General features: G+C 47.4%; 1 protein-coding gene across 2 annotated transcripts in view; it reads right to left on the bottom strand.

Moving 5' to 3' along the window:
* Positions 1–21,893, bottom strand: part of entpd1 (ectonucleoside triphosphate diphosphohydrolase 1) — a 114,144-nt gene that overhangs the window by 23,729 nt on the left and 68,522 nt on the right. For both annotated transcript variants that reach the window (XM_065022930.1, XM_065022929.1), the window contains exons 3-7: positions 15,006–15,123; positions 13,079–13,229; positions 5,075–5,234; positions 1,000–1,203; positions 651–908 (exon numbers count right to left, since the gene is read on the bottom strand). In XM_065022930.1, coding sequence (XP_064879002.1) covers positions 651–908; positions 1,000–1,203; positions 5,075–5,234; positions 13,079–13,229; positions 15,006–15,123 — 891 coding nt within the window. The remainder of the gene's footprint in view (positions 1–650; positions 909–999; positions 1,204–5,074; positions 5,235–13,078; positions 13,230–15,005; positions 15,124–21,893) is intronic.

The following is a 21,893-nucleotide window of genomic DNA, read 5'->3' on the forward strand; positions in this document are numbered from 1 at the left end:
AAGAAAGAAAGAAGAGACAGACAGAGAGGGAGAGAGAAGAGACAGACCGAGAGAGACAGAAAAGAGGGAGAGAGAGACAGAGAGAGAGACAGAAAGAGAGGGAGAGAGAGACAGAGAGAGAGACAGAAAGAGACAGCTAAATTAAAAAGACAGATGATTCTGAGAATTTTCTCACAACTTGTCATTCTCATCACCAAGAAGTGTTCTGCATTCAATCCCAGAAGGGGTTACCAGGGGTTTACAAGACCCTGTTGAAGGTGCCCTTTGAAGAACCCTTTTTGGTTCCAGGTATAACCCTTTTGGTTCCAGGTAGAACCCTTTTGGGTTCCATAAAGGTTCTACCTGAAACCAAAAAGGGTTATCCTATAGGGACAGCCAAAAAAAAACTTTTGGAACCCTTTTTTCTAAGAATGTAGGGTTAGGGTAAAGGGCGGCAGGGTAGCCTAGTGGTTAGAGCGTTGGACTAGTAACCGGAAAGTTGCGAGTTCAAACCCCCGAGCTGACAAGGTACAAATCTGTCGTTCTGCCCCTGAACAGGCAGTTAACCCACTGTTCCCAGGCCGTCATTGAAAATAAGAATTTGTTCTTAACTGACTTGCCTGGTTAAATAAAGGTAAAATAAATTAAAAAAGGGTAAAAGTTAAGCTCACCCCAAACGGCCCCTGTAGTGGTGGCTGGTAGACCCTGTTGAAAGAACAGCGACTGAAGCTGCAGCTACTGAAGTTGAAGATTCTTCTGACTACTTCCTGGCACAATGATGCGTTTCCTGCTCCTACGTGAGTGAAACTGTCCCTGGAGATGAGGGGTTTCCCAGCCATGACGCAAGGGCTGGAGTACACGCTAAAGTAGCTTCGATCAACACTATAACCTGGGTGGAAACACGGGTCCAGCACTGAGCTGTCCCCAGACTGACAGACAGACACACACACAGACAGACAGAGTTATGAGCCAGGGATCAAAGGTAAGACATCAGGATTAGAGGTCTGGGGTCAAGATTACCTGAGTCTGCTGAGCAAGCGCCAGTTTGAGCGCTTGGTCTTTCCCGTAGCACAGGAAACTGTGTGTGTAGAGGAAGTAGTCATTTCCATACAGACGGAAGGTCACAGCGTTCTCCGCCGATTCCTCCGCCACATCCTGATTGGCTACAAAGCTGATCTGAGTGGAGGCTCCGCCCAGGTCAAGAGCTCCGGTGGTCCCTGAGCCCTGCACCACACACACACACACACCTGTTTCAGTATATCACTCAGCAGTAGCGGTGCCTGGGTAAAATCACAAGGGAAGCCAGAAAAACATGCTGTATTCCAACCTGTGTGTTGTGGTAATGGCATAGTTTGCTCTATAACCTGTTAGTTCATATGCCTTGTGGCCGTGGCCTAAAGGCCAAGACAATAAGTCTCACCCTACTGGTAGACAATAAGACAGTAAGACTCACCCTACTGGTAGACAATAAGACAATAAGACTCACCCTACTGGTAGACAATTAGACAGTAAGACTCACCCTACTGGTAGACAATAAGACAATAAGACTCACCCTACTGGTAGACAATAAGACAATAAGAATCACCCTACTGGTAGACAATAAGACAATAAGAATCACCCTACTGGTAGAGAAACACCACCCTCCTCTCTGTCATGTTGACTCACCCTACTGATAGAGAAACACCATCCTCCTCTCTGTCATAATGACTCACCCTACTGGTAGAGAAACACCACCCTCCTCTCATGTTGACTCACCCTACTGGTAGAGAAACACCACCCTCCTCTCTGTCATGTTGACTCACCCTACTGGTAGAGAAACACCACCCTCCTCTCTGTCATGTTGACTCACCCTACTGGTAGAGAAACACCACCCTCCTCTCTGTCATGTTGACTCACCCTACTGGTAGAGAAACACCACCCTCCTCTCATGTTGACTCACCCTACTGGTAGAGAAACACCACCCTCCTCTCTGTCATATTGACTCACCCTACTGGTAGAGAAACACCACCCTCCTCTCTGTCATATTGACTCACCCTACTGGTAGAGAAACACCACCCTCCTCTCTGTCATATTGACTCACCCTACTGGTAGAGAAACACCACCCTCCTCTCTGTCATGTTGACTCACCCTACTGGTAGAGAAACACCACCCTCCTCTCTGTCATGTTGACTCACCATACTGGTAGAGAAACACCACCCTCCTCTCTGCCATGTTGACTCACCCTACTGGTAGAGAAACACCACCCTCCTCTCTGTCATGTTGACTCACCCTACTGGTAGAGAAACACCACCCTCCTCTCTGTCATGTTGACTCACCCTACTGGTAGAGAAACACCACCCTCCTCTCTGTCATGTTGACTCACCCTACTGATAGAGAAACACCATCCTCCTCTCTGTCATAATGACTCACCCTACTGGTAGAGAAACACCACCCTCCTCTCATGTTGACTCACCCTACTGGTAGAGAAACACCACCCTCCTCTCTGTCATGTTGACTCACCCTACTGGTAGAGAAACACCACCCTCCTCTCTGCCATGTTGACTCACCCTACTGGTAGAGAAACACCACCCTCCTCTCTGCCATGTTGACTCACCCTACTGGTAGAGAAACACCACCCTCCTCTCTGTCATGTTGACTCACCCTACTGGTAGAGAAACACCACCCTCCTCTCTGTCATGTTGACTCACCCTACTGGTAGAGAAACACCACCCTCCTCTCATGTTGACTCACCCTACTGGTAGAGAAACACCACCCTCCTCTCTGTCATGTTGACTCACCCTACTGGTAGAGAAACACCACCCTCCTCTCTGTCATGTTGACTCACCCTACTGGTAGAGAAACACCACCCTCCTCTCTGTCATGTTGACTCACCCTACTGGTAGAGAAACACCACCCTCCTCTCATGTTGACTCACCCTACTGGTAGAGAAACACCACCCTCCTCTCATGTTGACTCACCCTACTGGTAGAGAAACACCACCCTCCTCTCTGTCATGTTGACTCACCCTACTGGTAGAGAAACACCACCCTCCTCTCATGTTGACTCACCCTACTGGTAGAGAAACACCACCCTCCTCTCTGTCATGTTGACTCACCCTACTGGTAGAGAAACACCACCCTCCTCTCATGTTGACTAAACAGTCTATCACTCTGTCATACAGTACACGGTTGTATGTGTTGTTGTTCTAGGCTACTTGGCTAAATTGCTTGCTGGCTAGCCTAACTTCCTTTCATGGCCAACATTATCTAGTTACCATTATCCTTCTACATCTAGCTACATATTGAACTTCCATCCTCTCAGGCCAGGGGGGCACAGCAATGTGTGAATTAATGGTTGGATCAGAGTCGCAGTAAGAGAAACACCACCCTCCTCTCATGTTGACTCACCCTACTGGTAGATAAACACCACCCTCCTCTCTGTCATGTTGACTCACCCTACTGGTAGAGAAACACCACCCTCCTCTCTGCCATGTTGACTCACCCTACTGGTAGATAAACACCACCCTCCTCTCATGTTGACTCACCCTACTGGTAGAGAAACACCACCCTCCTCTCTGTCATGTTGACTCACCCTACTGGTAGAGAAACACCACCCTCCTCTCTGCCATGTTGACTCACCCTACTGGTAGATAAACACCACCCTCCTCTCTGTCATGTTGACTCACCCTACTGGTAAAGAAACACCACCCTCTACATCTAGCTACATATTGAACTTCCATCCTCTCAGGCCAGGGGGGCACAGCAATGTGTGAATTAATGGTTGGATCAGAGTCGCAGTTATAATCATTGGCCAGTACAGAGAACTAAGTAAAACCACAAGTCCATATCCCTATCTCCATCCATGGCTAATTTAGGAAAGGGACCATTCTGGCTAGCTAGCTAGCCATCACAGGACAACAACACAACTAATCATTGGCCAGTACAGAGAACTAAGTAAAACCACAAGTCCATATCCCTATCTCCATCCATGGCTAATTTAGGAAAGGGACCATTCTAGCTAGCTAGCCAGCCAGCCAGCCAGCCAGCCAGCCAGCCAGCTAACCAGCCAGCCAGCCAGCCAGCCAGCCAGCCAACCAGCCAGCCAGCCAGCCAGCCAGCCAGCCAGCCAGCCAACCAGCCAGCCAGCCAGCCAGCCAGCCAGCCAGCCAGCCAGCCAGCCAGCCAGCCAGCCAGCCAGCCAGCCAGCCAGCCAGCCAGCCAGCCAGCCAGCCAGCCAACCAGCCAGCCAGCCAGCCAGCCAGCCAGCCAGCTAGCTAGCTAAGCAGCCAGCCAGCCAGCCAGCCAGCCAGCTAGCTAGCTAACCAGCCAGCCAGCCAGCCAGCCAGCCAGCCAGCCAGCCAGCCATCACAGGACAACAACACAACGAGATGCAACAATTCCAGTTGTTTCTGTCAATGACGTCTGCTCTCAATGCGATTTGATGGTTGTGATGTCAAATCCCAGCTGTCTTCCCTTTCATTCAACACTATGGGCGGCAACAATGTCATCCTCTTTATGACCAGACAGCATCAGATAGCTTGCCTACAGAGATAGAGGGGCACTTTCATTCGCTCTTAGGCTTTTCTCGGATAAGATACAGGGCATTTTGTTAAGTATTCAGACCCTTTCCCCACAAGCAACATTATGAGATGAACTTTGTTCTTAGCCAGCCCCTAACACAGTTAACACAGATGAAATATGGAAAACCATTCCATTCCTTTTAATAAGTGGCAATTTAGTTTTGTTTGTATGAACAATTACAGTGTAAATTAACATGTTTTATATATAGGTACCAGTATTTTGTCTCCTCCATACCCCAACTTCTGTTCTTGACACATTTTTAAGGAGTTCTGTTTACACACCTCCTTGACAGTATTTTATTATTTACATGGGCTGTTTTAATATTAGTCTAGAATGAAGATGAAAAAAGCGCTTTCATTTTAAAACTAGCAGCGTTTAATTTTGTTTTGTCATTTTGGATTATGGGATAATGTGGAGTACTGCTACATCTTCCATCCCTGGAATGAGGTACGTTTTCCAGCCATATCCTGCATTCATTACCGGGGTGCAAACATTATGGATGAGCAGTGTTTAAACACGAAAGAGAATGTTCTCACCTGTTTCAGTCGGTCACTCAGGTAGTTAACAGTGACCCAGCCGAAGGCTCCCTCCTCCTGGCCTGTGATGATGCGAGCGCCCTGATAGGAGAACGGAGAGGACCGCAACACCTCCTCTACCGACCAAAGCACCTGATCAGACAAACTCTGGTTCTCCATCCTACACACACACACCAACACCTTTTGGTTAGTCCAGTGTTTTCATTTTTACTTCCTGATTAGTGTACAGTGTTTTCATAATGACTTCCTGATCAGTGTCCATGTTTTTAATTTTAACTTCCTGGTTAGTGTCTAATGTTTTCATAATAACTTCTTGGTTAGTGCCTAGTGTTTTTATAATAACTGCATGGTTAGCTTATTAACTTTCTAGTTAGTGTCCAGTAACTTTCTAGTTGGTGTTCAGTGTTTTCCTAATCATTTCCTGGTTAGTGTCTATTCTTTTCATAATAACTTCCTAGATATTAGTCAGTGTTTTCATATTCATTTCCTGGTTAGTGTCCAGTGTTTTCATAAAAACCTCCTAGTTATTATCCAGTGTTTTTATATTAACTTCCTGGTTATTGTCCAGTAACTTCCTTGTTGTTGCCCAGTGTTTTCATGTTAACTTTCTGGTTATTATCTAGTGTTTTTGGAAAAACTTCCTAGTTATTGTCAAGTGTTGTCAAATGAACTTCCTCATTAGCGTCCTGCGTTTTCAGAAACTCCTGGTTAGTGTCTAATGCTGCCAATGACTGGAACAAACTGCAAAAAAATCACTGGAGACTCATATCCCCCTCACTGGCTTTTTTATTTGGGCTGCAATCCTGTTAACGGGATCGATATGACAACAGCCAGTGAAAATGCAGGGCGCCAAATTCAAAACAACAGAAATCTACTAATTAAAATTCCTCAAACATACATGTATCTTATACCGTTTTAAAGGTAATCTTGTTGTTAATCCCACCACAGTGTCCGATTTCAAATAGGCTTTACAGCGAAAGCACCACAAACAATTATGTTAGGTCACCACCAACTCACAGAAAAACACAGCCATTTTTTTCCAGCCAAAGAGAGGAGTCACAAAAAGCACAAATAGAGATAAAATGAATCACTAACCTTTGATGATCTTCATCAGATGACACTCATATGACTTCATGTTACACAAGACATGTATGTTTTGTTTGATAAAGTTCATATTTATATAAAAAAATCTCTGTATACATTGGCGCGTTACGTTCATTAATTCCAAAAACATTCGGTGATAATGCAGAGAGCCACATCATTTTACAGAAATACTCATTATAAATGTTGATAAATACATGTTAGACTTGGAGATATAGATATACCTCTCCTTAATGCAACCGCTGTGTCAGATTTTTAAAAACTTTACGGAAAAAGAAAACCATGCAATAATCTGAGACGACGCTCAGAAAATAAAAAAAATTATCCGCCATGTTGGAGTCAACAGAAATCAGAAATCACATTATAAATATTCCCTTACCTATGACGATCTTCATCAGAATGCACTCCCAGGAATCCTAGTTCCACAATAAATGCTTGATTTGTTCGATAATGTCCATTATATATGTCGAAGTAGCTACTTTTGTTAGCACGTTTAGTACACAAATCCAAACGCTCGTGCAGGTCCATCCCAACATCGGACGAAAACTTCAAAAAGTTATATTACAGGTCGAAGAAATTTGTCAAACTAAGTATAGAATCGATCTTTAGGATGTTGTTATCATAAATCTTCAATAAAGTTCCAACCGGAGAATTCCTATATCTGTAGAGAAGCCATGGAACGCAGGTCGCTATCATGTGAAATGCACATGACCAGTACCTGGCTCTCTGCCAGACCACTGACTCAAAGAGCTCCCATCCAACTCCACATAACTCAGTAGAAGCCTCATTTGAGTTTCTAAAGATGGTTGACATCTAGTGGAAGCCCTAGGAAGTGCAACTTTATCCATATCCCACTGTGTATTCAATAGGCGCTGGGTTGAAAGTGACCAGCTGGCTGATACCTAATAACACTGATAGGCTGCAGAGCCGTCTGTTTAGTTTGCTGCTACCTAATAACACTGATATGCTGCAGAGCCGTCTGTTTAGTTTGCTGCTACCTAATAACACTGATAGGCTGCAGAGCCGTCTGTTTAGTTTGCTGCTACCCAATAACACTGATAGGCTGCAGAGCCGTCTGTTTAGTTTGCTGCTACCCAATAACACTGATAGGCTGCAGAGCCATCTGTTTAGTTTGCTGCTACCCAATAACACTGATAGGCTGCAGAGCCATCTGTTTAGTTTGCTGCTACCTAATAACACTGATAGGCTGCAGAGCCATCTGTTTAGTTTGCTGCTACCCAATAACACTGATAGGCTGCAGAGCCATCTGTTTAGTTTGCTGCTACCTAATAACACTGATAGGCTGCAGAGCCATCTGTTTAGTTTGCTGCTACCTAATAACACTGATATGCTGCAGAGCCATCTGTTTAGTTTGCTGCTACCCAATAACACTGATATGCTGCAGAGCCATCTGTTTAGTTTGCTGCAGAGCCGTCTGTTTAGTTTGCTGCTACCCAATAACACTGATAGGCTGCAGAGCCGTCTGTTTAGTTTGCTGCTACCCAATAACACTGATAGGCTGCAGAGCCGTCTGTTTAGCTTGCTGCAGAGCCGTCTGTTTAGCTGGTTGCTACCCAATAACACTGACAGGCTGCAGAGCCGTCTGTTTAGCTGGCTGCAGAGCCGTCTGTTTAGCTGGCTGCAGAGCCGTCTGTTTAGCTGGCTGTTCAGCATGAGCAGTTAGCGCCAAACGACTTGGGAAACCCAGCTTCAGCTTTATTCATTGGGAAACTAAAGAAAGCCTCACAAGCTGTTTTATACTGAACAAAAATATAAACGTAACATGCAACGATTTCTAACATTTTACTGAGTTACAGTTCATATAAGGACATCAGTCACTTTAAGTCTATGGATTTTCACAACTGGGAATAAAGATATGCATCAGTTGGTCACAGATGCCTTAAAAAATGGTAGGGACATGGATGATAAAACCAGTCATTATCTGGTGTGACCATTAGCCTCATGCAGTGGGACACCTCTCCTTCACATAGAGTTGGTCAGGCTGTTGTTTGTGGCCTGTGGAATGTGGTCCCACCCCTCTTCAATGGCAGTGCGAAGTTGCTGGATATTGGTGGGAACTGGAACACGCTGTCCTACACGTCGATTCAGAGCATCACGAACATGCTCTATGGGTGACATGTCTGGTGAGTATGCAGGCCATGGATGAACTGGGACATTTTCAACTTCCAGGAACTGTGTACAGATCCTTGCGACACGGGGCCGTGCATTATCGTGCTGAAACATGAGGTGATGGCGGTGGATGAATGGCACGACAATGGGCCTCAGGATCTCGTCATGGTATCTCTCTGCATTCAAATTGCCATTGATAAAACGCAATTGTGTTCACTGTCCGTAGCTTATGCCTTCCCACACCATAACCCCACTGCCACCATGGGGCACTTCATTCACAACATTGACATCAGCAAACCGCTCGCCCAAACAACGCCATACACGTGGTCTGCGGTTGTGAGGCTAGTTGGACGTACTGCCTAATTCTCTAAAAAGACTATGAGGGTGGCGTATGCTAGGGAAATGAAAATGAAATTCTCTGGCAACAGCTATGGTGGACATTCCTGCATTCAGCATGCGAATTGCAGGCTCCCTCAAAACGTGAGACATCTGTGGCATTGTGTTGTGTCACAAAACCGCACATTTTAGAGTGGCCTTTCATTGTCGCCAGCACAAGGTACATCTGTGTAATTGTCATGCTGTTGAATCAACTTCTTGATATGCCACATCTGTCAGGTAGATGGATTATCTTGGCAAAGGAGAAATGCTCACTAACAAATATGGAAACAAATTTGTCCACACAGGTTTAGAGAAATAAGCTTTTAGTGCATATGGAAAATTTCAGGGATCTTTAATTTCAGCTCATGAAACATTGGACCAACACTTTACACATTTTACTAATATTTTTGTTCAGTGGAGTTTCACTGTGTGTTATTTTTACCTTTCCACACACTGTCTATTGCTTGATATAAGCAGGTTTATCCAAATGTGTCAAAGAATAGGTCATCCAGGATTAGTTGGGTAGTAGTGGTTCTGGCCAGTTTCAGCTCTCCTCCTAAACCCTGTTGGGTAGTAGTGGCTAATGTCCTTGCCAGTCAGTAGTTACAGCTCTCTTCCTAACCGCCATTGGGTATTAGTGGCTAATGTCTGGCCAGTCAGTAGTTACAGCTCTCCTCCTAAACACCATTGGGTAGTAGTGGTTCTGGCCAGTCAGTAGTTACAGTTCTCCTCCTAAACACCATTGGGTAGTAGTGGTTCTGGCCAGTCAGTAGTTACAGCTCTCCTCCTAAACACCGTTGGGTAGTAGTGGTTCTGGCCAGTCAGTAGTTACAGCTCTCCTCCTAAACACCATTGGGTAGTAGTGGTTAATGTCTGGCCAGTCAGTAGTTACAGTTCTCCTCCTAAACACCATTGGGTAGTAGTGGTTAATGTCTGGCCAGTCAGTAGTTACAGCTCTCCTCCTAAACACCGTTGGGTAGTAGTGGTTAATGTCTGGCCAGTCAGTAGTTACAGTTCTCCTCCTAAACACCATTGGGTAGTAGTGGTTAATGTCTGGCCAGTCAGTAGTTACAGCTCTCCTCCTAAATACTGTTGGGTAGTAGTGGTTAATGTCTGGCCAGTCAGTAGTTACAGCTCTCCTCCTAAACACCATTGGGTAGTAGTGGTTCTGGCCAGTCAGTAGTTACAGCTCTCCTCCTAAACACCATTGGGTAGTAGTGGTTCTGGCCAGTCAGTAGTTACAGCTCTCCTCCTAAACACCATTGGGTAGTAGTGGTTCTGGCCAGTCAGTAGTTACAGTTCTCCTCCTAAACACCATTGGGTAGTAGTGGTTAATGTCTGGCCAGTCAGTAGTTACAGCTCTCCTCCTAAACACCATTGGGTAGTAGTGGTTCTGGCCAGTCAGTAGTTACAGCTCTCCTCCTAAACACCATTGGGTAGTAGTGGTTCTGGCCAGTCAGTAGTTACAGCTCTCCTCCTAAACACCATTGGGTAGTAGTGGTTCTGGCCAGTCAGTAGTTACAGCTCTCCTCCTAAACACCATTGGGTTGTACTGGTTCTGGCCAGTCAGTAGTTACAGCTCTCCTCCTAAATACTGTTGGGTAGTAGTGGTTAATGTCTGGCCAGTCAGTAGTTACAGCTCTCCTCCTAAATACTATTGGGTAGTAGTGGTTAATGTCTGGCCAGTCAGTAGTTACAGCTCTCCTCCTAAGCACCATTGGATAGTAGTGGTTCTGGCCAGTCAGTAGTTACAGCTCTCCTCCTAAACACCATTGGGTAGTAGTGGTTCTGGCCAGTCAGTAGTTACAGCTCTCCTCCTAAACACCATTGGGTAGTAGTAGTTCTGGCCAGTCAGTAGTTACAGCTCTCCTCCTAAACACCATTGGGTAGTAGTGGTTCTGGCCAGTCAGTAGTTACAGCTCTCCTCCTAAACACCATTGGGTAGTAGTGGTTCTGGCCAGTCAGTAGTTACAGCTCTCCTCCTAAATACTGTTGGGTAGTAGTGGTTCTGGCCAGTCAGTAGTTACAGCTCTCCTCCTAAATACTGTTGGGTAGTAGTGGTTGATGCCTGGCCAGTCAGTAGTTACAGCTCTCCTCCTAAACACCATTCGGTAGTAGTGGTTCTGGCCAGTCAGTAGTTACAGCTCTCCTCCTAAATACTGTTGGGTAGTAGTGGTTCTGGTCAGTCAGTAGTTACAGCTCTCCTCCTAAACACCATTGGGTAGTAGTGGTTAATGCCTGGTCAGTCAGTAGTTACAGCTCTCCTAAACACCATTGGGTAGTAGTGGTTCTGGCCAGTCAGTAGTTACAGCTCTCCTCCTAAACACCATTGGGTAGTAGTGGTTCTGGCCAGTCAGTAGTTACAGCTCTCCTCCTAAACACCATTGGGTAGTAGTGGTTCTGGCCAGTCAGTAGTTACAGCTCTCCTCCTAAACACCGTTGGGTAGTAGTGGTTCTGGCCAGTCAGTAGTTACAGCTCTCCTCCTAAACACCATTGGGTAGTAGTGGTTCTGGCCAGTCAGTAGTTACAGCTCTCCTCCTAAACACCATTGGGTAGTAGTGGTTCTGGCCAGTCAGTAGTTACAGCTCTCCTCCTAAACACCATTGGGTAGTAGTGGTTCTGGCCAGTCAGTAGTTACAGCTCTCCTCCTAAACACCGTTGGGTAGTAGTGGTTCTGGCCAGTCAGTAGATACAGTTCTCCTCCTAAACACCGTTGGGTAGTAGTGGTTCTGGCCAGTCAGTAGTTACAGTTCTCCTCCTAAATACCATTGGGTAGTAGTGGTTCTGGCCAGTCAGTAGTTACAGCTCTCCTCCTAAACACCATTGGGTAGTAGTGGCTAATGTCTGGCCAGTCAGTAGTTACAGCTCTCCTCCTAAACACCGTTGGGTAGTAGTGGTTCTGACCAGTCAGTAGTTACAGCTCTCCTCCTAAACACCGTTGGGTAGTAGTGGTTCTGGCCAGTCAGTAGTTACAGCTCTCCTCCTAAACACCGTTGGGTAGTAGTGGTTAATGTCTGGCCAGTCAGTAGTTACAGCTCTCCTCCTAAACACCATTGGGTAGTAGTGGTTCTGGCCAGTCAGTAGTTACAGCTCTCCTCCTAAATGCGGTGATCACTGGATAATTTGAAGATCAGCGTCATTGAAGTTGGTGGTTCGTTACTACTCATTTCTGATCTTTTCATCACTAGTTACCAGAGCCACAAAGTCAGAAAACATACCTACCTCTACAATTTATCTTTTTAAACCTAAACCTAATCTTAACCCTTACCATAACCACATTGCTAACCTTATGCCTAACCCTAACCTTAAATTAAGACCAAAAAGCTCTGCCTGGTTTGGTGTTTTGTTAAGGGAGTGGTCACGCTGCCTGGTTTGGTGTTTTGTTAAGGGAGTGGTCACGCTGCCTGGTTTGGTGTTTTGTTAAGGGAGTGGTCACGCTGCCTGGTTTGGTGTTTTGTTAAGGGAGTGGCCACGCTGCCTGGTTTGGTGTTTTGTTAAGGGAGTGGTCACGCTGCCTGGTTTGGTGTTTTGTTAAGGGAGTGGTCACGGTGCCTGGTTTGGTGTTTTGTTAAGGGAGTGGCCACGCTGCCTGGTTTGGTGTTTTGTTAAGGGAGTGGTCACGCTGCCTGGTTTGGTGTTTTGTTAAGGGAGTGGTCACGCTGCCTGGTTTGGTGTTTTGTTAAGGGAGTGGTCACGCTGCCTGGTTTGGTGTTTTGTTAAGGGAGTGGCCACGCTGCCTGGTTTGGTGTTTTGTTAAGGGAGTGGCCACGCTGCCTGGTTTGGTGTTTTGTTAAGGGAGTGGTCACGCTGCCTGGTTTGGTGTTTTGTTAAGGGAGTGGTCACACTGCCTGGTTTGGTGTTTTGTTAAGGGAGTGGCCACGCTGCCTGGTTTGGTGTTTAAGGGAGTGGCCACGCTGCCTGGTTTGGTGTTTTGTTAAGGGAGTGGGTGCCTGGTTTGGTGTTTTGTTAAGGGTGTGCCTGGTTTGGTGTTTTGTTAAGGGCCACGTGGGTTTGGTGTTTACGGCCACGCTGCCTGGTTTGGTGTTTTGTTAAGGGAGTGGTCACGCTGCCTGGTTTGGTGTTTTGTTAAGGGAGTGGTCACGCTGCCTGGTTTGGTGTTTAAGGGAGTGGCCACGCTGCCTGGTTTGGTGTTTTGTTAAGGGAGTGGTCACGCTGCCTGGTTTGGTGTTTTGTTAAGGGAGTGGCCACGCTGCCTGGTTTGGTGTTTTGTTAAGGGAGTGGTCACGCTGCCTGGTTTGGTGTTTTGTTAAGGGAGTGGCCACGCTGCCTGGTTTGGTGTTTTGTTAAGGGAGTGGCCACGCCCCCAAGAAGGCTCAACCAATCATCCGACGGATAATACTTCCTACGAAACAACATTTTGCATCCAGGGGTACCTGAGCAGCCTCATTCCGGCGGTGGCCCCCAGGTAGAGGGGGGTCTCGTGGTGCCTGCTTAGGGGGATGAGGTTCTCTGCTTCCTTCATACAGCTCTTCAGAGACGCCCCTGCCTGCCCTGGAAACACAGAGTAGCTGGAGATACCAGCACCTGGACGGACGCACGCACGCACGCACACACACACACACACACACACACACACTTTAACTAGATAACAAATCAAATTGTATTGGTCACATACACATGGTTAGCAGATGCGAGTGTTGCGAAATGCTTGTGCTTCTAGTTCTGACAATGCAGTAATAACTAACGAGTAAACCTAACAATTCCACAACAACTACCTAATACACGCAAATCTAAAGGGATGGAATAAGAATATGTACATATAAATATATGGTTGAGCGATGGCCATGTGCCATAGGCAAGCTGCAGTATCACGGAGGCGCTCCGCACTGCTAAAGCTAACTCTCTCTCCTCTGCTCTCATCCTTCTAGACCTATCGGCTGCCTTCGATACTGTGAACCATCAGATCCTCCTCTCCACCCTCTCCGAGTTGGGCATCTCCGGCGCGGCCCACGCTTGGATTGCGTCCTACCTGACAGGTCGCTCCTACCAGGTGGCGTGGCGAGAATCCGTCTCCTCACCACGTGCTCTCACCACTGGTGTCCCCCAGGGCTCTGTTCTAGGCCCTCTCCTATTCTCGCTATACACCAAGTCACATGGCTCTGTCATAACCTCACATGGTCTCTCCTATCATTGCTATGCAGACGACACACAATCAATCTTCTCCTTTCCCCCTTCTGACGACCAGGTGGCGAATCGCATCTCTGCATGTCTGGCAGACATATCAGTGTGGATGACGGACCATCACCTCAAGCTGAACCTCGGCAAGACGGAGCTGCTCTTCCTCCCGGGGAAGGACTGCCCGTTCCATGATCTCGCCATCACGGTTGACAACTCCATTGTGTCCTCGTCCCAGAGCGCTAAGAACCTTGGCGTGATCCTGGACAACACCCTGTCGTTCTCAAATAACATCAAGGCGGTGGCCCGTTCCTGTAGGTTCATGCTCTACAACATCCGCAGAGTACGACCCTGCCTCACACAGGAAGCGGCGCAGGTCCTAATCCAGGCACTTGTCATCTCCCGTCTGGATTACTGCAACTCGCTGTTGGCTGGGCTCCCTGCCTGTGCCATTAAACCCCTACAACTCATCCAGAACGCCGCAGCCCGTCTGGTGTTCAACCTTCCCAAGTTCTCTCACGTCACCCCGCTCCTCCGCTCTCTCCACTGGCTTCCAGTTGAAGCTCGCATCCGCTACAAGACCATGGTGCTTGCCTACGGAGCTGTGAGGGGAACGGCACCTCAGTACCTCCAGGCTCTGATCAGGCCCTACACCCAAACAAGGGCACTGCGTTCATCCACCTCTGGCCTGCTCGCCTCCCTACCACTGAGGAAGTACAGTTCCCGCTCAGCCCAGAAAAGTGGCTGTTCCACTGGATGTCATAAGGTGAAAGCACCAATTTGTAAGTCGCTCTGGATAAGAGCGTCTGCTAAATGACTTAAATGTAAATGTAATGTAAATGTATAGAATACAGTATATACTGTACATATGAGTAATGTAGGACATGTAGACATTATTAAAGTGGCGTTATTTAAAGTGACTAGTGATACCTTCAAATCCATGTATTAAATAGATTAAAGTGGACAGAGATTCGAGTCTGTATGTTGGCAGCAGCCTCTGTGCTAGTGATGGCTGTTTAATGGTGTGACGGCCTTGAGATAGAAGCTGTTTTTCAGTCTCCCGGTCTCAGCTTGCTAGGTTTTTATAGTGTGTGTGTGTGTGTGTGTGTGTGTGTGTGTGTGTGTGTGTGTGTGTGTGTGTGTGTGTGTGTGTGTGTGTGTGTGTGTGTGTGTGTGTGTGCGTACCTTGGACTTTGCAGGAGTGTGTCTGCTGCACTCTTCCAGTGTCGTTATCCTTCTCTGCTGGCCACTCGTAGATATACACTGCTGTATGTGAGGAGCCAGCATCCAGGACGATCCCATACTGAGAGATGGAGAGAGACACATTTTCAACCTCAGTCTGTAATACCTACATGTTTCAAGCAAACCACCATAGTCCCTGTACCTAAGAATGTAACCTGTCTAAATGAATACCAACCCGTAGCACATATCTTTTGCCATGACATTTGTATTTATTCTGGATTCCCAATTAGCTGATTGAGAAAGAAAAGGAAAGCCGAGCTCTAGGAGCTCAGATGAAATCATTTAATTAATACCTTAATAACCAATGTTTGTTGATCAGGGTATAATAACAAAAGACTGAGGGTCACTAGTTTATATAGTGTCAAAGGACACACAGGTGTCTGTAATCATGGCCAGGTGTGGCCTGATATCATTGGTTAATTCTCAGACATAAGAATAACATACAAAAACATGAATGGATAGCATATGATCATAGATAACGTTTGGCTACATCGGCCTACAAACATTTACAATGAATAGCAAAATCACAATCACAAGAATGGCTTCAGATCAAAGTCTTCGTTGAGACCGAAGGGAGCAAGGTCCTTTAAATGAAAGATCCAGGCAGCCTCTCGTTTTAACAATACATTGTCGAGGTCACCCCTCTGCTAGGGAGGGTGACATGTTCGATGGACAATATAACGTAGGGTTGAAATCTTGTGGTTCGCTTCCAAAAAGTGGACCACAACTGGGTAAGTCATGTTTTTGCACCTAATGGTGCTACGATGCTCCAAGATTCGTACTTTTAATTCACACTTTGTTTTACCCACATCATTTTTTACCACAAGGACAAGTTATAAGATACATAACTGCCTTAGTGGAGCACGTGGAAACACCTTTGATTGGGATCTGGTTCCCTGTTTGTGGGTGTTTGAAGGATCTACATTTATAAGTGCCATTGCATTGATCACAGCCGTTACCCTAGTAGTTTCCATCCAGTAGAGGCGTAAATAGAAACTGGGATATTTTGGGGTGGTAAATCAGAGTCAACCAGTTGATCTCTGAGATTTCTGCCCTGTGAGAATAGGACCAAGGGGGGAGAATAGGACCAAGGGAGGAGAATAGGACCAAGGGAGGAGAATAGGACCAAGGGAGGTTACCATAACACATTACCGATACTGTCATCGGATCTTAGAATGTGCCGATGTTTGTGATCGATTCTTTTCCGAAGTCTAGGTCCTAAACAGATTCTACCCCCAAGCCATAAGACTCCTGAACATCTAATCAAATGGCTACCCAGACTATTTGCATTGCCCCTCCCCCCTAATCAAATGGCTACCCACCCAGACTATTTGCATTGACCCCCCTAATCAAATGGCTACCCAGACTATTTGCATTGACCCCCCTAATCAAATGACTACCCAGACTATTTGCATTGACCCTCCCCCCTAATCAAATGGCTCCCCAGACTATTTGCATTGACCCCCCCCCTAATCAAATGGCTCCCCAGACTATTTGCATTGCCCCTCCCCCTAATCAAATGGCTACCCAGACTATTTGCATTGCCCCTCCCCCTAATCAAATGGCTCCCCAGACTATTTGCATTGACCCCCCCCTAATCAAATGGCTCCCCAGACTATTTGCATTGACCCCCCTAATCAAATGGCTCCCCAGACTACATGCATTGCCCCCCTATTTGCATTGACCCCCTAATCAGATGGCTCCCCAGACTACTTGCATTGACCCCCCCCCTAATCAAATGGCTCCCCAGACTACTTGCATTGACCCCCCTAATCAAATGGCTCCCCAGACTACTTGCATTGACCCCCCTAATCAAATGACTACCCAGACTATTTGCATTGACCCCCCTAATCAAATGACTACCCAGACTATTTGCATTGACCCCCCTAATCAAATGGCTCCCAGACTATTTGCATTGACCCCCCCCCCCCTAATCAAATGGCTCCCCAGACTACATGCATTGGCCCTCCCCATAATCAAATGGCTCCCCAGACTATTTGCATTGCCCCTCCCCCCCTAATCAAATGGCTCCCCAGACTATTTGCATTGACCCCCCTAATCAAATGGCTACCCAGACTATTTGCATTGACCCCCCTAATCAAATGGCTACCCAGACTATTTGCATTGACCCCCCTAATCAAATGGCTACCCAGACTATTTGCATTGACCCCCCTAATCAAATGGCTACCCAGACTATTTACATTGACCCCCCTAATCAAATGACTCCCCAGACTATTTGCATTGACCCGCCCCCTAATCAAATGACTCCCCAGACTATTTGCATTGCCCCTCCCCCTAATCAAATGGCTCCCCAGACTATTTGCATTGCCCCTCCCCCCTAATCAAATGGCTCCCCAGACTATTTGCATTGCCCCTCCCCCTAATCAAATGGCTCCCCAGACTATTTGCATTGCCCCTCCCCCTAATCAAATGGCTCCCCAGACTATTTGCATTGCCCCCCCCCCTAATCAAATGTCTCCCCAGACTATTTGCATTGCCCCTCCTCTTCTACACTGCTGCTACTCTCTGTTATTATCTATACAGTCACTTTAATAACTCTACCTACATGTACATATTACCTCAATTACCTCGACTAACCAGTGCCCCTGGACTACCCAGACCCCTCTTCTACCCTGCTGCTACTCTCTGTTATTATCTATACAGTCACTTTAACTCTACCTACATGTACATATTACCTCAATTACCTCGACTAACCGGTGGCCCCGCATATTGACTCTGTACCGGTACCCCCCTGTATATAGTCTCGCTATTGTTATTTTACTGCCGCCCTTTTTTAAACTGCATTGTTGGTTTGGGATTGTAAGTAAGGTTGTATTTGGCACATGTGACAAATAACATTTGATTTGATTTGGATATTTCAGTTTTTTGCTAATTCTTTTGATTCGACAGAATTGGCTGTAGGGCAAACTGTTTTCAAGGGAAGTGGGTGACAACTATCAGCCGTCAACACACTGTTACGCTTAGTAGGTTTCCTGTAAAGATCAGTGTATAGAACATTAACTTCACACAAAATCAGAAAATCAAGGAAACTGATTAGACGTGTATCAGATTGCATAGTAAATCTCAGATGCCCAGAACAGGAGTTAAGAAAAGCATGGAACACCTGGAGCTGTTTTGCATCACCCCTCCACAGAACACAAGAATCATCAACGTACCGTTTCCACATAGTAATGTCCTTCAAGAAAACATTTTTGAGAGGATTGAGAATAGACTGTTTCATGTAACCCACATACAAATTAGCATAGTTAGGAGCCATGGGGGCCATAGCAGTACCCTTCATCTGAATAAAGAAACAATTTAGAAACATGAAGTAGTTATGTGTGAGTAATATTTCAGCCAACGTTATAATGCAGCACTGGAAGGTAGTTCATTAGGGTCACGTTGCAGAAGAAAATGTTCCATAGCTTCAATACTGCCCTCGTGTGGAATATTAGTGTATAACTCAACATCAAAAAAATAACTAACAAGGTATTTTTTTATTTTTTATTTTACTAGGCAAGTCAGTTAAGAACAAATTATTATTTTCAATGACGGCCTAGGAACAGTGGGTTAACTGCCTGTTCAGGGGCAGAACGACAGATTTGTACATTGTCAGCTCGGGGATTTGAACTTGCAACCTTTCGGTTACTAGTCCAACACTCTAACCACTAGGCTACCCTGCCGCCCTTTACCCTAACCCTACATTATGAGGGAGAGGATTACCCTGCTGCCCCTCCACTCTAACCACTAGGCTACCCTGCCGCCCTTTACCCTAACCACTAGGCTACCCTGCCGCCCTTTACCCTAACCACTAGGCTACCCTGCCGCCCTTTACCCTAACCCTACATTATGAGGGAGAGGATTACCCTGCTGCCCCTCCACTCTAACCACTAGGCTACCCTGCCGCCCTTTACCCTAACCACTAGGCTACCCTGCCGCCCTTTACCCTAACCCTACATTATGAGGGAGAGGATCAAGAGATTCAATAATAGAGATCATACTGCTGGTGTCCTTTAGGAGGGGAGCTGGTCTGAGACCATACTGCTGGTGTCCTTTAGGAGGGGAGCTGTTCTGAGACCATACTGCTGGTGTCCTTTAGGAGGGGAGCTGTTCTGAGACCATACTGCTGGTGTCCTTTAGGAGGGGAGCTGTTCTGAGACCATACTGCTGGTGTCCTTTAGGAGGGGAGCTGTTCTGAGACCATACTGCTGGTGTCCTTTAGGAGGGGAGCTGGTCTGAGACCATACTGCTGGTGTCCTTTAGGAGGGGAGCTGTTCTGAGACCATACTGCTGGTGTCCTTTAGGAGGGGAGCTGTTCTGAGACCATACTGCTGGTGTCCTTTAGGAGGGGAGCTGTTCTGAGACCATACTGCTGGTGTCCTTTAGGAGGGGAGCTGTTCTGAGACCATACTGCTGGTGTCCTTTAGGAGGGGAGCTGGTCTGAGACCATACTGCTGGTGTCCTTTAGGAGGGGAGCTGTTCTGAGACCATACTGCTGGTGTCCTTTAGGGGGAGCTGTTCTGAGACCATACTGCTGGTGTCCTTTAGGAGGGGAGCTGTTCTGAGACCATACTGCTGGTGTCCTTTAGGAGGGGAGCTGTTCTGAGACCATACTGCTGGTGTCCTTTAGGAGGGGAGCTGTTCTGAGACCATACTGCTGGTGTCCTTTAGGAGGGGAGCTGTTCTGAGACCATACTGCTGGTGTCCTTTAGGAGGGGAGCTGGTCTGAGACCATACTGCTGGTGTCCTTTAGGAGGGGAGCTGGTCTGAGACCATACTGCTGGTGTCCTTTAGGAGGGGAGCTGGTCTGAGACCATACTGCTGGTGTCCTTTAGGAGGGGAGCTGTTCTGAGACCATACTGCTGGTGTCCTTTAGGAGGGGAGCTGTTCTGAGACCATACTGCTGGTGTCCTTTAGGAGGGGAGCTGTTCTGAGACCATACTGCTGGTGTCCTTTAGGAGGGGAGCTGTTCTGAGACCATACTGCTGGTGTCCTTTAGGAGGGGAGCTGTTCTGAGACCATACTGCTGGTGTCCTTTAGGAGGGCTGTTCTGAGACCATACTGCTGGTGTCCTTTAGGAGGGAGCTGGTCTGAGACCATACTGCTGGTGTCCTTTAGGAGGGGAGCTGGTCTGAGACCATACTGCTGGTGTCCTTTTAGGAGGGGCTGTTCTGAGACCATACTGCTGGTGTCCTTTAGGAGGGGAGCTGTTCTGAGACCATACTGCTGGTGTCCTTTAGGAGGGGAGCTGTTCTGAGACCATACTGCTGGTGTCCTTTAGGAGGGAGCTGTTCTGAGACCATACTGCTGGTGTCCTTTAGGAGGGGAGCTGGTCTGAGACCATACTGCTGGTGTCCTTTAGGAGGGGAGCTGGTCTGAGACCATACTGCTGGTGTCCTTTAGGAGGGGAGCTGTTCTGAGACCATACTGCTGGTGTCCTTTAGGAGGGGAGCTGTTCTGAGACCATACTGCTGGTGTCCTTTAGGGGGAGCTGGTCTGAGACCATACTGCTGGTGTCCTTTAGGAGGGCTGTGGTGTCTGAGACCATACTGCTGGTGTCCTTTAGGAGGGGAGCTGTTCTGAGACCATACTGCTGGTGTCCTTTAGGAGGGGAGCTGTTCTGAGACCATACTGCTGGTGTCCTTTAGGAGGGGAGCTGGTCTGAGACCATACTGCTGGTGTCCTTTAGGAGGGGAGCTGGTCTGAAATCATACTGCTGGTGTCCTTTAGGAGGGGAGCTGTTCTGAGACCATACTGCTGGTGTCCTTTAGGAGGGGAGCTGGTCTGAGACCATACTGCTGGTGTCCTTTAGGAGGGGAGCTGTTCTGAGACCATACTGCTGGTGTCCTTTAGGAGGGGAGCTGTTCTGAGACCATACTGCTGGTGTCCTTTAGGAGGGAGCTGTTCTGAGACCATACTGCTGGTGTCCTTTAGGAGGGGAGCTGTTCTGAGACCATACTGCTGGTGTCCTTTAGGAGGGGAGCTGTTCTGAGACCATACTGCTGGTGTCCTTTAGGAGGGGAGCTGTTCTGAGACCATACTGCTGGTGTCCTTTAGGAGGGGAGCTGGTCTGAGACCATACTGCTGGTGTCCTTTAGGAGGGGAGCTGGTCTGAGACCATACTGCTGGTGTCCTTTAGGAGGGGAGCTGGTCTGAGACCATACTGCTGGTGTCCTTTAGAGGGGAGCTGTTCTGAGACCATACTGCTGGTGTCCTTTAGGAGGGGAGCTGTTCTGAGACCATACTGCTGGTGTCCTTTAGGAGGGGAGCTGTTCTGAGACCATACTGCTGGTGTCCTTTAGGAGGGGAGCTGGTCTGAGACCATACTGCTGGTGTCCTTTAGGAGGGGAGCTGGTCTGAGACCATACTGCTGGTGTCCTTTAGGAGGGGAGCTGGTCTGAGACCATACTGCTGGTGTCCTTTAGGAGGGGAGCTGTTCTGAGACCATACTGCTGGTGTCCTTTAGGAGGGGAGCTGTTCTGAGACCATACTGCTGGTGTCCTTTAGGAGGGGAGCTGGTCTGAGACCATACTGCTGGTGTCCTTTAGGAGGGAGCTGGTCTGAGACCATACTGCTGGTGTCCTTTAGGAGGGGAGCTGTTCTGAGACCATACTGCTGGTGTCCTTTAGGAGGGGAGCTGTTCTGAGACCATACTGCTGGTGTCCTTTAGGAGGGGAGCTGTTCTGAGACCATACTGCTGGTGTCCTTTAGGAGGGGAGCTGTTCTGAGACCATACTGCTGGTGTCCTTTAGGAGGGGAGCTGGTCTGAGACCATACTGCTGGTGTCCTTTAGGAGGGGAGCTGGTCTGAGACCATACTGCTGGTGTCCTT

This window comes from Oncorhynchus nerka, linkage group LG10, assembly GCF_034236695.1.
Source record: "Oncorhynchus nerka isolate Pitt River linkage group LG10, Oner_Uvic_2.0, whole genome shotgun sequence".
In the NCBI taxonomy this organism is placed as follows: domain Eukaryota; kingdom Metazoa; phylum Chordata; class Actinopteri; order Salmoniformes; family Salmonidae; genus Oncorhynchus; species Oncorhynchus nerka.